Below are 17,841 nucleotides of genomic sequence, written 5' to 3' on the forward strand. Positions count from 1 at the left end.
GACTGGTTTCCACTTTTGAGTGTTGAAATTAGAAATGGAGAAATAAATCGAAAGAACTAAAAAGGAAGTTTGAATTTTGAGGTGGTTATGGAGCTCTAAGGGCTGATAGTTCTAGGGGGCCCCCTTGGGACCCTCAACTTTTGGGTTGGAGACAGTTGCCTAATTATATGATGAGGACACTTCAATAGTGAAAACACTGGCTTGAAAAATATTATGTTTGTGCCTTAAATTCTTTGTGGCAACTCGCTTTATGAATCTGCTATGAATTAATTTGAGAAAAATCTGAAGGCAAAATTTTAATATTGGTTTGTGGTAGAAGTGATCCATATTCAACTTATAGGTCTGAACCAAATATGATGAGTTTTGTATTTCTTCTCTCTTATATACTTTGTTTCTATCTTGTGAGAGATCGAAGAGTGAGACATTTGATGTATTTGGGGTTTAGGGTTTTTTGTGAGTGAGGTTGTGATAGTACAGACTTTGTATTTCTTCTCCATTACTGACTACATAGTGGATTTCTGCTCCTTTGCCCGTGGATATAGGCTATAAGACGTATTAGATAACATAACATCCAACTTACATATCTATCCAATGCATGATAACATCCAACTCTTGCTTATTCTTATCTACTCAACATTGAAGTGTTATGATAGAACTCAATCACTTGTACCTATATATGTAACTCAATCACTTTAATAAAGTCGTCCATCATCTTTTCTCTTATATTATCTTTTATGGTATCAGAGCTCAGTTATCATGGCCATTAACACTAGCTCTACTTCGACCTCCTCTGCTTTAACCCTTCAAACCCAAACCAGATAACTCTAGATCGGAAGCATGTTCACCACAAAGCTTGGTCAGCTCGTCACTATGAAGCTAGATTGACATAACTACATGCTTTGGAGATCACAAGTCCTTTTGGCGTTAGATGGTTCAGATCTGATCGGATTTGCTTATGGATCCTTACCATGCCTACCTCAAATCATTGAAGAAGATGGGCAAAGGATCTCCAACCCAGAATACACCCAGTGGCGGAAACAAGAATAACTACTTCTCAGTTGGATGTTGTCCACACTCATTGAGAGTGTCATCGGCTGCACCAAAATCAGAGCCGTTTGGAGCACTCTGGAAAGATTATTTGCCTCCCAATCCAGGGTCAGAGTCATGCAGTTTCATGCAGAACTGATGCACCTGCGAAAAGGCATCATGCCAATGACTAAATATCTACAAAAGGCCAAGAATATTTCGGATAGCCTTTCCATGGCTGGACAACCCATCACTGATCAAGACTTGGTTAATAAAACCTTAACTGGTCGGATCAGATTATGAAGCCTTCGTGACATCTGTGAGTACTTTAACCATAAACTCAGACTGGAAGCTCTAAGGGCAAGCACAAATCATACTATACCAAGTGTCCATGTTACTCAATGTGGACATCAGCAAGGAGGGTCTAGATTCAATCATAACAAGAACAAAGGTCAAGAGAATCGATCCAGAAAAACTAACAGACCATGGTGAAAATAAAAAGATGAATACTAATCTTGGACCTTGTCAAATCTGTAAAAATAAAAACCATACCACAAAGAACTGTTATTTTAGGTATCACAAAGATGGTGATTTAGACTGAGCAGCAAACTCAACATCAAACTCAATCAATTTTGCTTCCATAGATAATGATGGGAGTTGGTATCCAGATTCCGGAGCCACAAACCATCTAACTTCAGAGCTCGGTAACTTGAAACTTCACTCCTCTTACAGTGGGACAGATCAGATTTGAACTACAAATGGAGCATGTTTGAAAAGTAAGAATGTTGGTTCTTCTTGTATACAGTCTTCTTCACGACCTCTCATTCTTAGAAATGCGTTCCATGTTCCTGAAATTACCAAAAATCTATTATCAGTTGCTCAGTTTTCTGTAGACAATGATGCATTTTTTAAGTTTCATCCTCATTTCTTTGTTGTGAATGATTGACAAACGAAGAAGATCCTACTGGAAGGATCAATTAGCAATGGTCTCTATAAACTGCCAAATGATCAAAAATCCCAAAGTACAAAAAACCTTGCTCTCGTAGGAGAAAGAACTTCAACGGATCTTTGGTATCGGTGTTTTGGACATCCAACACCAACATTGTTAGACAAGTAGTATTCAAAAATAAATTGCCAGTTAACTCTAGTAAATCATTAAGCTTTGTTCTTCCTGTCCCATGGGTAAAAGTCACAAGTTACCCTTTTCAGCTAGTTCACCTACTGTTACTGTACCATTACAGTTGATATTTGCAGACATTTGAGGACCTGCCCCCATTGCTTCTCATGGTGGTTTTAAATATTATATAAGTTTTGTTGATTCTTTTAGTAAGTACTTGTGGATTTTTCCTCTCAAACTAAAGTCTAAAGCCCTAAATGCTTTTATCAAGTTCAAGACCAATGTTGAAAATATACTTGGTTGTTCTATTAAGGCCCTACAAACTGATGGCAGGAAGGAGTTCTCCTCTTTTCGTCCCATGCTTGAGCAGTGTGGTATATCACATCGGCTAAGTTGCCCTCACACCTCTGAACAAAATGGTTGTGTTGAAAGAAGACATAGGCATATAACTGAGACTGGTTTAACTCTGCTAGCACAGGCATCTGTACCCATGCGTTTCTAGTGGGAATCATTATATACTACTGCTTATTTATACAATAGAATGCCTAGTAAAGTCATTGGATATGTCTCACCATGGGAGATACTTTTTCACACCAAACCAAATTATTCCTTTCTCAAGGCTTTTGGCTATGAATGTTTTCCCTACTTGAGACTTTACAATCAACATAAGATGGATTTTAGATCCACCCCCTACATTTTCATGGGCTATAGCCTAGAACACCATGGCTACAGATGTCTTCATCTTGCAACTGGACAACGGTACATATCTCGCCATGTATTGTTTAATGAAACACACCCCAAACCCGGTTTCACAATTAACACACCATCAACTATCTCTGATAGTTCTCCCACTTCGACCAATAATGAAACCTCTCCTCCCCCTTCCCTTCCTTCATCTCCTACTGTTGACCATGCTCCATTATCTTCTCCACCTCACTTACCTTCATTACCTATATCAGCACCACCTAACACCTCTATCATTCAACAACTTCCACCACCCTCCAACACACATCCCATGACCACTCGAGCTAAGAGTGGTGTTTACAAACCCAAGACCTTCATTGCAACTAAGTACCTTCCTCTCTCACTTGAATCTGAACCTTCCTCAATAACCCAAGCCCTCTCTATTCCTCATTGGCGCTCTGCCATGCAAGATGAATTCGATGCCCTCCAATGCAATCGAACCTGGGAGCTTGTACCTAAAGACAAGGGCCATAACATTATCACCTGCAAATGGGTGTTACGTATTAAATGGGGTCCTGATGGGCGTGTGTCTCGTTACAAGGCTCGTCTTGTTGCACGTGGTTTCTCTCAATAGTTAGGGGTGGACTTTCATGATACATTCAGTCCAGTGATTAAGCCAACAACTGTTCGACTTCTACTCTCTGTTGCTATTTCTAAGGGTTGGCATGCTCATAAAGTTGATTTGCAAAATGCATTTCTGCACGGGGATCTCACAGAAACTATATATATGTATCAACCACAGGGCTTCAAGGATCCCCAACTTCCAAATCATGTATGCTCCTTGAAACACTCCTTATACGGCCTACGCCAAGCTCCTCGTGCATGGTACAATAAGCTTGCTAATTTCTTAATTGGTCTTGACTTCAAACTTTCACAAGTTGATTACTCACTCTTTTATAAGCATTGCACTACTGGCTCTTTGTTTATCTTGGTATATGTTGATGACATTATCATCACTGGATCATTCCCCCAATTGATTTCTTCCACTATAGCTCTTATGAGCTCCAAGTTTGCTTTGAAAGACCTCGGTCCACTTCATTACATTCTAGGAATTGAGGTCACTCGGCTACACAACGACATGTTTCTGTCTCAACATAAATATGTTTATGAGTTGCTTACTAAAGTGGGTATGCTCGAGGGTAAACCAGCCAAGACACCTCTCCCTTTAGGTTCTACTCTGTGTTATTGGTGATCCCTTTGCCAATGCTCAGCTTTACAAACAAACAGTTTGGGCTCTACAATATCTATCTTTTACTCATCCTGATATGGCATTTGCAGTCAGCAAGGTTTGCTAGTATATGCATGCCCTCACTACTCTCCATTGGGCTGCTGTCAAGCGTATATTGCGCTATCTTAAGGGTACTATGCATCGTGGCCTATGTCTCACTCCTTCTACTAATCTACTCTCCACTTTCTCTGATGCTGACTGGGCAGGAAACCCTGATGATCGAAAATCCCAAAGCGGTTTTTGTGTTTTTCTTGGAAACAATCTAGTGTCTTGGTGCTCGAAGAAGCAACAAACAATTGCCCGCTCAAGCACGGAATCTGAATACGGGTCTCTTGCAACTGCTACCTCTGCCACCTTCCTTGCTACCAATCCAGTGCTCCATTCTCGCTCGAAGCACATCGAAATTGACATTCACTTTGTGCGGGACTATGTCAACAAATGACATCTTAGAGTTCAGCTTGTTGCCTCTGTTGATCAACTAGCAGATGGCCTTACTAAGGCATTGAGTCATCCTCGCTTTGCAGTATTATGTTCCAAGTTAAACGTGGTCAATCCATGTATCACTTGAGGGGGAATATTAGATAATGTAACATCTAGCTTATGTATCTATCCAATGCATGATAACATCCAACTCTTCCTTATCCTCGTCTACTCAACATTGAAGTATTCTGATAGAACTCAATCACTTGTACCTATATATGTAACTCAATCACTTTAATAAAGTTGTCCATCATCTTCTCTCTTATATTATTTTTAAGCTGAACCACGTAAATTTGTGTTCTTTGCTTCTCTTTATGTCTTTTTCTTTCAATTATGAGTGCTATTCCAATCTGTTTTTCTTGGGTTTTCCGCAACAAAAACTGTTGCAGCTGGAGAGTCTGATATGGAACATCGATTTCATAGATCCTGAGATAAGAAAGAAGGGTAAAAGCGTGATCGAGGCTGATTGGAAAAGAATAGTTTTGGTTATTTGTTGTTAGTTAATTGGCTTAACAGGCTAAAAAAGAACTAAAGAAGAGAAATGGCAATCAGTCCTCGCTGAAAATTCGTAAGAGGTGGGCTCTACCTTTGGAAATAGTTGGCTTGGCCACAAGAAGATCACCCTCCATTTTGATAATTCACAATAACAACGTGCATTTCGTGAAGCTTACCATGTTTTTATGTCAAAGTTCATTTCTCTCTCTCTCTCTCTCTCTCTCTCTCTCTCTCTCTCTCTAAGTTCGTGAACATGATATTTAGTCAAGGTGATATTTAATGTGAATGGCAATAGATATAATCCGATCATCACTAGTGCTTTTACATATAAGGGTGTGTCTTTTCGGAAAGGGGTGATTTATAATTACACCACACAGAGACTCATTTTCAATTGAAATTGATATTTTCAAGGGTATAGATCTCTAATTCTACTCGAGAGAGTAGGATTAACATTCCTACTTTTAATTGAAATTGATATTGTCTATAACAAATGATTTAATAAACTCCAAACTTGAGATTAATTGGCATGATTAATATGAACAATTATGGATATGGAAACCACATAAGATGCACTAGTTCTGTATTGATATATTACATTTTTTTTCTGGTGTAAGTTGTTCAGTTTACAATTCAAAGCACAAATGCTTTGTTTCTGAATTCCATTGTCGTGATATGTCTTCGGCAACTCTCCGAGCATCTGCAGAAACTCCTAACAGGCCTCGCTTGGTGAAGCCGACACTGTAGAGTCCATTGCTACCTTTCCAACTGCCTGGGAATGGCGTTTTTGGATACCCATCTTGCTTGTTAAAGAATTCTCCCTCCTTATTAAAAGAGAAAAGAAAAGAAAGGAAAGGGTTAGGAATGAGATTATTGATTGTTCTAGTGTTTTCTCTGTTCAAATGTCCCTAATTTTTCTGTTTAGCGTTCATGATTGAAATGATAAAATTCTTCTGTGTAATGGTGACTACTTCAGACATTTGAATTGGAGAGACAAAAGAGAATTCAAATAGCACAAACTCTATTAGCCTGTTGATGACCTTGTTCCTTTTCCATTTTTTAGCTATATATATATCTCCGAGTTATAGGATCAAGTATAATGAACCCTGATAGCTCTTCCTTGTCATCATTTAACTATAAAGGATTCTATATTTGCATCCTTTTTCTCATTTAGACAAGCCTTCAGATTTACCTTGAGCCATGAAGGTACATTGCTTCTGTACCCAGTTGCTAGAATCACTGAATCGAATTCCAAAACTCTTCCATCAACAAACTCTGCACCTTCCCTGGTGAATCTCTGGATACCAGGAACTACCTGAAAACACCAAAAAGATTTAGACATAAATGATGTAAATGTTTATACAACATAAAAAGTTCAAACTCGGTTGTTGGATGACCAAAAGCTTTGGACAACCTTTCAACAATAAAAAAATATTAAGTATTAATTGTTCTTCTTGATCTCTCTCTTCATTTCTATATAGGAACTTAAGCTCTACTAGATGCCAAAAATTGGTCATGGTGTCCCTCTGAACATTACCTTGGTTTTCTTTTGGTACAGTCAACAATGAACTACATCTAGTACTTGATAATATAGGCTTAAATTTTGATTTGCTTCAGTCGAATGCATGTTTTCATGCAACTCCATTTTCAGAGCACAAAACCGAGTTAGTGAGAAGCTTTTCTTTTCCCTCGTCTATATTCAGTAATGTTTTGCATCAGCACCAAAATTCAAGAAAATTTTAAGTAGAAGAAAGCTAATAGAGACCTTGATTTTTCCGGTCTTGATTTTGGCTAGGGTACCGACATCTAAAACTGGAGTCTTTCCAGTAGTTTTCTTCAGCTCTAGGGGACCAATTTTGGGTCTTGTAAGCCCAAATTTCTGGATATCTCCAAGGATCAACCATGAACATAAGAGAAGAAACCAATCGACCAGTTTTGTGGGAAGACACTTGAGTAACCACATTGAAAGACCAAAGGTCGACAGCCCAAGCATTTCCCTGGGCAAAACATGTAACTGCAAAAAATATAAAACGCAAATCAGTAACTATAAACTGAGAAAGAAACTCACACCAGGAAAAAAAAAAAACTTCTACTACTACATCCCATATATCTCTTTCTTTGGTATTACTTTACTGATATCATTTATGTGTATGATGTAGAAAGAAAAAGAAAAGAAAACAAGACATCGATCAGAATATTTGCAAGGGGGCAGATGTAGAGATAGAGAGAGAAAGTAATATCAGACTATCAGTAGATAACAAAAGCTTTAACTGATAGCAGACCAACAGTAGAAAAGAGGTTGTTAAGCAAATAAAAGAAAAAGGAAGCAGGAGTCAATTAACTACAAAACAAGAATAGGAACCAAAATAACCATATTACCTTGTCTCTTACTACTAATGAAGTCTGAGCGCAATTGTTACATAAATCCAAGCTAATCTCCATGCCGGAGTTTCCACATCCCACGACTAAAACCTTCTTTCCGTTATAACCAGCTCCATGTCCATACATACTAGTATGCAGGAGCCTACCCCGGAAATCTGACATCCCAGCAATCTCCGGCATCACAGCTTCTGCATTCTCCCCTGTGGCTACAACTAACCACCGGCAGACAAACTCAGACTCATTCGTTCGCACTCTCCAGAAACCCAAGGTTGAATCATAATCAGCATGTCGAACCTCTTTGCCGAACATGGGCTCAATTGAGAAGTGCTTAGCGTAAGCTTCTATGTAGCTCAGGAACTGTAGCTTTGTTGGGTAGATGGGAAACTCTGGTGGGAAGGCCATATTTGGGAGCTCGCAGAATTGTCTAGGGAGATGAAGTCTTAGTCGATCGTAAGCTTTCAGTTTCCACAAGGAGGCTAAACAGTTCTCTCTCTCGAGTATCAGTGAGGGAACTCCTTTCTCTTTGAGGCAAGCAGCAGTGGCGAGCCCCGAAGGCCCACCACCCACAATCACAGGCCCCGGAACCCAGACGCACTTCAATTCTGTTTCCATTCTTTTGATCACTTGTATAGATCTTGAATTCAGTAATTCAAACAAACCTTATTCAATTCCCCGTTCCGGTGAACTATCTCCTGCAGTTCTCTGGAGTTTTCTGAACAGGGAAACGACACTAACAAAATGGAAAGAAACGCTGACAGTAGAAGCTAACAAATTAGCACCTTGCATAGAAATGATCAAGGATAGCTTAAAACGAGATAACCCAGCACCCATCAAGGTTGGCAGAATATAGAAATTAAGAAAGAGAATTTATCAAACAGTGAAGGAGCAACTCCAAGGTTCATGGTCAAATATGGATTTTTCCCACGCCAGGAAAAAGGAACTTATGACTGTGTGGGAAGCATGGTTTGGTGAGCACCGAGAAAAGGAAAAAGAACTAGCGGAAGAAACTGAATCCTACTAATGAGAATAATGTTTTTTTTTTGTGTGTGTGTGTGTTCTCGTCGTGCGTCTGAATGCAGTTCAATATCGTAACTCGTAAGTATAAATAGAGAAACTGAGTTCGAATTTGATTTCTTTCTTGCAGGTAAGGCTACAAAAGGGAAAAGGGAAAATGAGAATAGAAGGATACCAACTTCGCTGTGAGCAAATGCACTAGTTTTCTTGAGAAATATAGAAAAATAACTGATGACATGAGAGGCGGAGTTTGGAAGTGCTTATTTAAAAAACAATTGCACTGTTTTGGTGAAAAAGCAATTATTTCAAACAGGGTAACATAGTTATTTTTAAAAATGACATGAAGGGTCAAGACAGGCCAAAAAATAAATAAACACTTACTGAACACTCAAAAATAAATCCAAAATTTAAGCTTTTCAACTATATAGAATAATTATTTACTTAAGCTTATTTCCCAAACACAAATAAGTGTTTATTTATATGGGCCTGCCCAAATATATACTTATTTGAATAAACATTTATTTTTAATTACTCCCAAACTAAGCCTAAGAGCAAGGCTTTTAATTATAAGAGAGAGAGAGTCAAGGCGCCTGACTGTCTATGAGTTTGAAGCTTTTAATTAAAAACAGTAAATTTCCTCACGAATTTATCTCCTTTTTGAAGTTAAAATACCGATATGAACAGTTATGATCCGGTTTCAATATACTGAAGGTCTAAAATTTGCTCGGGATGAGTATAATTCACATGGTAGGTAGGTGTCTGTTTACAAAACTTCCACTGATCGCTGGCACATCACTTAGCTTACCTCATGCTTTCGCCGTAGACTTTGTGACCACATGGACTCTTTGTTATGCACAGAGCACATTTGACATGACGCATACATGTAAAGCGGTTCTAGAGGTGCAAGTCGGCCGGGCCGGTTAGTTAGGATTGAGTTTAACCTTAACCCAACTAGGGTTGTTAAATCAGTAGGTTTGGATCGGGTCGGCTCAATTTCTTTATTTCTTAGACTTAGAGATTACCCAAAGAAGATTTGCTGTTAATTAAACTGAAAAAACTTTGCTTTTAAACTGAGAATTATCGATATGCATTCTAATTGGTTCAGGTTGTCCAAGGTCCCAACCCTAATTCAACCCAATTTTTTTTTAGTTGGGTTTGGACTAATCTGGCCCAAACTGCATTCTTATTTGTTGAAATTTGAGAGCAGATTTCGTTCTCACAAAAGCAATCCTTATGAATAGAAACATACAAATAAGGAGATGTCTCTATGTACGGCTGTAAGGTCTGTGAGAATGGATTTTGTGCGGACAAAGTCTGAATTATATTCATTAAAAAAAGGGATAAAAACAAAACCAGATTTCGAACAACTTAAAAATTTAAGTATAAGAGCATAAACTAACAAACCATCACCGACCCAGTTTAATATGAGTTGAGGGGGCTGAAACCTCTCCACATGGGAACGGGATCCTTACACAGGGGCGCCTCATATATACATTCAGCTTGTCTTAGGAATATCTTCCCTGAATAATAATTTATAAATATGAGAGACGTTCTTAATACATGGTAGGATGTACATATAAAGTGCATATAAGGCGCCCAGTGTGAAGAATAGATCCACTCTCTTCCGCATTATGAAGTTTGGATATTCTTGCCATATATTAGAAATATCTCCTGGTCAAAACCATTAAATAATTCAAACAGATTAACGGTTCAATCCTTCAAATCAACAGATCATTAACTAATTCAAGGATGTTTTGTCAGGAATCAAATTTGAAGTAAAATAAATTTTTTTGTCTGAACAGTTCTCAGACTAAATGGTCCGATCGTCTAAATCAACGGTGGTTTGAAAACATTGGTCTGTAATTCCACTGTTTGATTTGACCATTTTACACCTCAAATTTTAGAGTAACACCAATTGATACCTCAACTATTAGGTCTTCAACAACTTTCCTTCATCTATAAGAAAGGCTGTTCATTAGGCTCTATTTGTTAAGACTAAAGACTACCAATGGGAATATGCATATCTCATAGGCTTCATTTGTATTTGCACTCTTCCTAAATCGAGCCTTTAGAGGGATACTACTCAGTAATCAGAATGGGTAGGGTAGATTCAAGGTCAGCATTGATTATTATGCCCATTAGTCAGTTGGGTTTATCTTGAGGAGATTAAATTCATAATAAACTCAAGACTAAGGCGGTGTTCGGCACCTTGTTTATCTCATGGACCATGGGATGAACACTCGTTCTGCACGTTGTGGATGGGACTGGTCCACGCTATATCATGGAGTGGTCAAGTCCACACCCCAATTTCTCATTTATGGCAAAATCTCATGGTTATGGACCATTCATATTTGATTTTTGATCCCCTACTTCACACTTCCCCTCAAAGGCTGAAACCCTATTGTTTGTTTCACATTTTAATATTTTTGTTAATAAAATATTAATTTTTTTACTTATTTTTTTAAATGTTAATATTTTATTAATAAAATAATATTTAAAATATAATTTTTTTAAAAGTTTAATTATTTTACTATTATTTTTATAAAAAATAATATTTATTAGTTAATATTAATTCATTGATGCATTTTTCAATATATTTATCATATAAGATGCAAAAATTAGATAATTATGATTAACTATATAGATCAAGGTTTTTGAACTGCCATTAACCCATATGGTTGGACCGTTCGGCTCGGGAACCATCCAGACAAGTGGTTCGGTTTTACCCCAAACCAGGCTTTTGGCCAAAAACCATTGAAAAAGTCAACAACCCATTGACCCGAGCGATCAAATTGTCAACTCATAGACCCGTCTAACGGTTTTTTACCATTTTTTATTTTTTTTATTTGTTTGTTAAAATGAACCATCCGTTCAAACCGAATGATCAGACAGTCGACCCAGAAACTGGTGGCCAGAATGGTTTCGTTTCCGGGTTTTTTTTTTTTAAATGTTAGTGTAGATCATTTATAAATGTATATGAGATACATGGAATAAAAAAAAAAAGTGTAGTGTGGACTAGTCCAATCCACACAAAACGCCACCGTGGATGTGGACTAGTCCAATCCACAATTCAGAGCAACTGTGGATTATGGTGTAGTGTGGATTAATCCCTGGCACAGGATGTAGTGTGGATCAATCCACACTCACCAATTTCTCATCCACACTATAGAATACCCCTAAAACTCGTTCTTCTCATATTTTTAGTACTTCAAAGGACTGAAACTGTTTATAATGAACACTTTCGTAGTTAGGGTGCAACCCAATAATACCCCACTAGATTTTGAATTATGTAACAAAACGAAAGGCTCTGTCCTCTGTGAAACAAATCCGGTACTCTTGTGAAATATGCCACAACTTCTAACTTTAAGCACTTGATTGGTGTATGACAAAGGTTGTATTTTTGGTAATAGCTTTTTGCATGGTGAGGTGAAGGGGAATAGTTCAAATCAACTAATTAAGATAGGAAACCTGAGCTTTCAGCATCAGCTCATAGTGGAAAGAGAAATGAATCACGTAGCCAAAAAAGCCTATCCACACCATTCAAACGGGCTGGTGACGAAGCTGCAAACTGGAAAGGTAAATCACTGAACACCCATATTCATCAGTGTGATTAAGCCAAACAACAAACCCAACTTGTGAACCCCTTGATAGCGCCTCAAGTGGCCAACCCAAGCTGAATCGTGGCTTATATTACTTTATTTTTTAGTGAACAAGTCGTCAGGTAGGTTGTGAGATGGCTAATAGACTGTTGGGTTGATTTATATCTCATGACCATTGTTCAGCCACCTCAGCTTTATCAAATCAAATGGCGTTGGATATTTAGATCGAGGATTCTTGTTTGGTAGGGACTTCTTTCTTTCGTTCCACATATAACATACTAACAGTAAAAGTATAACCTCCTACTTTAAATAAAGCAGAAGTTACTTCATTAGTCTTCTTTAGAAATGCCCTTTAAATACTTTTTCCTAAAAGCAGTAACGCCAAACTGACCTAATCCCATTACATGTCTTTTCCCTATTCCACCCAATTCTTTTTCACTCTTAAAAAGAAACTTCTAAGTCCTATCCTTTCAAAAATTGAGTTCGGCTTTAATGAGGGCAAATTCTGTTCAAGCAACCTTTACTGCCTTGCATTAAGAATATCTTTGACAATGATGGATTTGGCCCTCCAATCACATCGTGACACATGGCATCTTGGAACAGTTGGATGACATATGGACACCACCTAAGCAATGGTTTATGTTTCATGGAAGTTGGCCCATGTACAAAGTGTTCTGGAGGATGGTCAACGTGTGTGGCGGTTACCTCTAGGGATCTTGGATCGATTACGCGACCTCCTGAAAATCTCGGATGCGGTGTGTGAAGCTCTCGCCAAACAAAGTCTATATAAAGGCACCAACCCCAATGACACGAGAGGGTACATGCGATAAAGTACATTCTAGTTCTCATACTTTCTGATTTTTAGCTCGCAATCTACTATAAGAGTATTAACTTAAGCATCGGAGCAACTTCGCCAGGTTAGCCACCCCGGGTCCTCTGACACTGTTACCTTACAAGTCTCTTCGAAGAGCTACCCAGCTCGGCACCCGAGCAGCCTCCTAATTCAATCCAGTTAGTTCGACATCCAAGCCTTTATTCAGTAGAAATACTCCAGCTCAACCTTTGAGTCATCAAACACCAGAAAGTAGTTAGAACAACAAGGTGTTGTCAAAACACCCTTCATCAATTGGCGTTGTATATGGAAAATGCTATAAGAATTTTCTCACCTTCTAAAAGGTTAAGTCCTCTTCTTCTATAAAGCTAAGATCTCACATTTTAAAAATTTAAGTTCTCACTCCCTAATTTTCATTTTTTATTAACTCAAAGGCATTTTTAAGTAGCACCAATATCGAGAACAAAGAATTAATTACCGGGGAGTCAAGAACATGAGAACCCTCCTCCATCATGATAATTAAGAAACTAGGTGCATTCGAGCAATCAGCTATAGAATGACCTTAATAACCAATAGCCTGGTGACAAGCACCTCGGAGTAAGGCCGCTCCTATAGGTTGAGCCATTCATGGTTCCCGCAGGAGTTGATGGCCAACCAATTAAGCAGCTTTGCCAACCTCATTTCAGCCTGAACGAGCCTCGTTAGCCTTCTTCGTAAGGTCTCCCCTATAGGTTGAACCCTTCATGGCTCCCGCGGGAGTTAACAACCTACGGACTATGCGGACGCCCTTGCCGGTCGAGCCTTTCAAGGCTCCCACGCGAGTTGGCAACCTACAGCTAGTCGAGTTGCTCTCGCAAGTCAAGCTCCCTGTGGCTTCTTGTAGGAGTTGACAACCAACGTCTCTAAGGGATGATGCAGTGCAACCATGGCATCAACTTATCATCTGACATTGAAAGTAATGGCAAAACCTACAAACAGAACAGAAACAAATAACCAGCCCGAGTGAACCTTAGTGATCTTACCCAGACTATCTCCAGCCTGAATTGTGAAGCCTCACTATAGATTAAGCTTTTATGCCCCCCTGAGAATTGGAAGCAAGCTGAAAGCATGGTTCAAGTATCGATACGCTCGATACAGGGCATATCGTATCGTATCTTTTGAAAAAGATACGGTCCGAAATGCCTGTTTCCATGTGTTTTGGACCCCCACTTTTTTTTAAATAAAAAATATCTTATAAGCTTCCCAAAAAACTAAAATTTGAAAAAAAAACTAAAAAAAAGTATGTATCGACCGTTTTTAAGTACCAATACGATACGACTGAAACTCGTATCGTATCGATACTTTGAACCTTGGCTGAAAGTGGAACCGCCCTCATAGGTCGAGGCCCTTATGGTTCCCATAAGAGTAGGCGACCCGCAGACAACAGAGCTGCCATGATCTTGCAAGCACCTTCCCGAGGAGGCCAATCTCAAGTGGTGATGTAGAAGTAGCCACATCTATGTGTACAACAGAATGACCACCCGTTTAAGCGAACTGGTTAGGCCACACGTTGACTAAATAATATTATGGAGAGTGGACTATGAGTCGCTCCCAAAGCCTAAGGGCTATGGTGTCGAGCTGACAAAAGACCTTGGCACCACATGAGACTCCGTCACCTCTTCGGCACGGGAAAAATTAAGGATAAGGAGAGTGGACCGCAAGTCGCTCCCAGAGCCTAAGGGCTAAGGTGCCGAGCTTATAAAAGACCTCAGTACCACATGAGGCAAGTCGCCTCTTTTGCATGGGCAAAATAAAAAGTAGCTCGCATTCAGCACAAGAAAAAGAACAAATGAAAGACTAGTTCGCTATCAGCACCATAGCGGATGCAAAATTGGCTGATCTCTTCACTTCGGTTTTAGGCTTTGCGTCGAACTCACTGGCTACTCTTTTGAGAACCACTTCGAGTGACTCTGTGTCGATGTCTACCTAGGTGGAGCGACCTAATAAAGCAATCACGCAGTTAGAACCCCTTCTTGAGGACGACATGATGAGCTTCGTTCTTGAGGTACTTAGCCCGATTGCATAACCCCTTGATGGTCAAATCCCTAATAAGGTAGATGTCCTTGGGTACCTGCTCCACCTCTCCTCGAGCAGATGAATTCACTATCGTGCCCCTAAAATCAAGACGACAAGGTCCTGCATAAGGCTGTAAACACTCAAACTCTTCCGACCTGAGAAGCAAATTGGACTGATGCTTACAACTACGAGCTCATCAAACAGTCATTCCAGGCCAAAAGGAACGATCTACTCCTTTCACAGAGCTGCCCTCAGCTCGGGAGTGGGGGGCAATTGATGAGGGCGGATTTGGCCCTCCAATCACATTATGACACATGGTATCTTGGAACAGTTGGATGACACATGGACACCACCTAAGCAATGATTTGGAGTCCCAAATCGCAGTTCGTCTTCACTCCCATGTTTCTTGGAAGTTGGCCCATGTACCGAGAGTTCTGGAGGATGGTCAACGTGTGTGGAAGTTACCTCTGGGGATCTTGGATCGGTTAGGCAACCTCCCGGAAATCTCGGATGCAGTGTGTGAAGCTCACGCCAAACAATGCTTATATAAAGGCACCAACCCCAAGGACACGAGAGGGTACACACAATTAAGTACATTCTAGCTCTCATACTTTCTAATTTTTAGCTCGCAATCTACTACAAGAATACTAACTTAATCATCGGAGCGACCTTGCCGGTTAACCCTCGGGTCCTCTGACACTGTTTCCTTGCAGGTCTCTTTGAAGAACTACCCAGTTCGGCACCCGAGCAGCCTCCTAATTCAATCCAATTAGTTCGGCATCCAAACCTTTATTCAACAGAAATACTCCAGCTCAACCTTTGAGTCATCAGACACCAAGAAAGAGTCAAAACAAGAGGGTATTGCCAAAACACCCTTCATCAATCTCCATACTAATATACTTTATTTTATGGGGAGATATTCCCAATGCAATGACGGAAAAGTCTGTTAGAACGGTGTGAACATGAATTTGCCCTAACTCAAGCCGGTCTCTTCAAATTTCAAGAATGAAATTTAAAAAATGACCCCATTGATCGAGAATTGGCTTTGCTCATTCCCAAATTGTATGACATGAATAGAAGAATATTCTCTCTCTCTCTCTCTCTGAATTTAACTACTAGTAACTAATGAAATATAAGCGATAAGTAGAAAAATAACCAACTAAATATAGATCAAAGTTATCCACATAAAAGTATTGATTTTAGATGATTTACTGTAAATGTTTTTGCCAATTGGCTTAATTTGTTAGGTTAAATTATAATATACATACGTATCCTAATTTTTTCTGGCAAACAAGTTGGATTAGAATGCATAACCTAACTCAACATTCAACAAAAACAAAACTAAGCATCACATACCTAAACACATGGATCGAGCATATCAACTTTCCTCAACTTCATCCTTTTTTTCTTTAATTTAATTTTTTTTACGCCAGATTTTTAAAATCGGACTGGAAAAACCAGGAACTGGTCAACTGATCGGTTCCATTTTTCTCCAAAACCGTTGATTTTGGTCAATAAACCGTTTAAGTAGTTTTGACAGTTTTTCAATTTTTAATTTTTTTTTTTGTCAGAACAGGCCGACCATTCGGGTCGAACGATTGGACCATTTGAACCGATAACCGGACCCCTGACCGTTTCAGTTTTAAAAACCATGCCACAACTTCATCCAGGTTGAAGAACTAATTAACCAACAAGGTTATATAATACAAAAGATGCATGAATAATAGTTTTATCGCAATAAAACCTTCTTGCTACCTCAAGCTTTGTTAATACATAAACAAAACCTCCGTAGAGAAATATCCGTCGTGAATTGCACCCACGCATTGCCATATTATATTGTGAAATGTATGGTGTAAATCAGGCAGGTTGTATTGGGTTTATGGTCAATTCATGCCTGACTCTAAAATTTGGGCTTAAGGCATGAACCCGGATCAAGCCTGAGATCAAGTCCGATCTTCCCAATCTGAGCCTAGCCTGCATTATAGTTTGATGCACTCGGTTTGGGTTCGAGCCCAGGCCGAGATTGGTCAATGAACCTACTCTAAAATTATACATACGTACATGCATACATACACACAATAATTAAAATAGTAAAATAAAATATAATAGGTGCATATATTAGTGTCTTGGACTCTTGATTGATCCATTATAAATAAAATTATATGATAGCTATGCATCCCAGTATACTAATTGTAATATATTTCTTCTTATATATCATTAAAATTTACATTTTCCATGTATTTATATACTATTTTGATCTTATATTTAGTGTTATTGAAGTATTTATAAAATTTTATGTATTTCTCTAGCTTATCCATATGTTTCCATATTTTTTATCCGTATCCATGCATTTTCCAAAGTGTATTCATATCCGTGTTATCTGATGTAATACATGATACTCGATACCGATACTTTAATCCTTGGCTTTAGTAATTCGAAAGTCTGTGTTCAGGTTGAAGGTTTTTGAGTAAAGGTCGTGCCTTCCTCCTACCATTTTTTGCCATGTTTTTATGGTATATTTTCATGTTTTCTAGCGTTTTCATCATTTCTACAATTTTTTTTTGCTTTTTTTTTTTTGCATTTTTCTGATTTTTGTTAAAAGTTATACTTTTTTTTTGCATTTCTGCAATTTTTTTCTATTTTCTGCTTTTTTATAATTTTTGGTATTTTTCTGTTTTATTTGCAAATTTCTAGTTTTTTCTGCAATTTCTGAAATTTTCTGGTACTTATCTAAAACTTTATTGTATTTTCTGCATTGTTTTTTGTAATTTTCTGGTATTTTTCTACATTTTCTGTAAATTTTTGGTACTTTTTTGTATTTCCTGCAATTTTCCAGTATTTTCTGCATTAGTTTTTCAATTTTCTGGAATTT

The 17,841-nt window shown here is 38.5% G+C and overlaps 1 protein-coding gene across 1 annotated transcript; it reads right to left on the reverse strand.

Annotated features, from left to right (window-relative positions):
* Positions 1-5,584: 5,584 nt before the first annotated feature.
* LOC148850933 (putative indole-3-pyruvate monooxygenase YUCCA9) lies at positions 5,585-8,671 on the reverse strand. The gene is made up of 4 exons (XM_088943177.1): positions 7,467-8,671; positions 6,853-7,101; positions 6,280-6,402; positions 5,585-5,911 (listed from the first exon to the last, which is right to left on the reverse strand). Exons 1-4 carry the CDS (start codon positions 8,079-8,081, stop codon positions 5,714-5,716), a joined length of 1,185 nt encoding a protein of 394 aa, XP_088799303.1. The 5' UTR covers positions 8,082-8,671; the 3' UTR covers positions 5,585-5,713.
* Between the last annotated feature and the right edge of the window lie 9,170 nt (positions 8,672-17,841).

This window comes from Nelumbo lutea, chromosome 5, assembly GCF_056320005.1.
Source record: "Nelumbo lutea isolate HS-2025 chromosome 5, American lotus-T2T, whole genome shotgun sequence".
NCBI lineage: Eukaryota > Viridiplantae > Streptophyta > Magnoliopsida > Proteales > Nelumbonaceae > Nelumbo > Nelumbo lutea.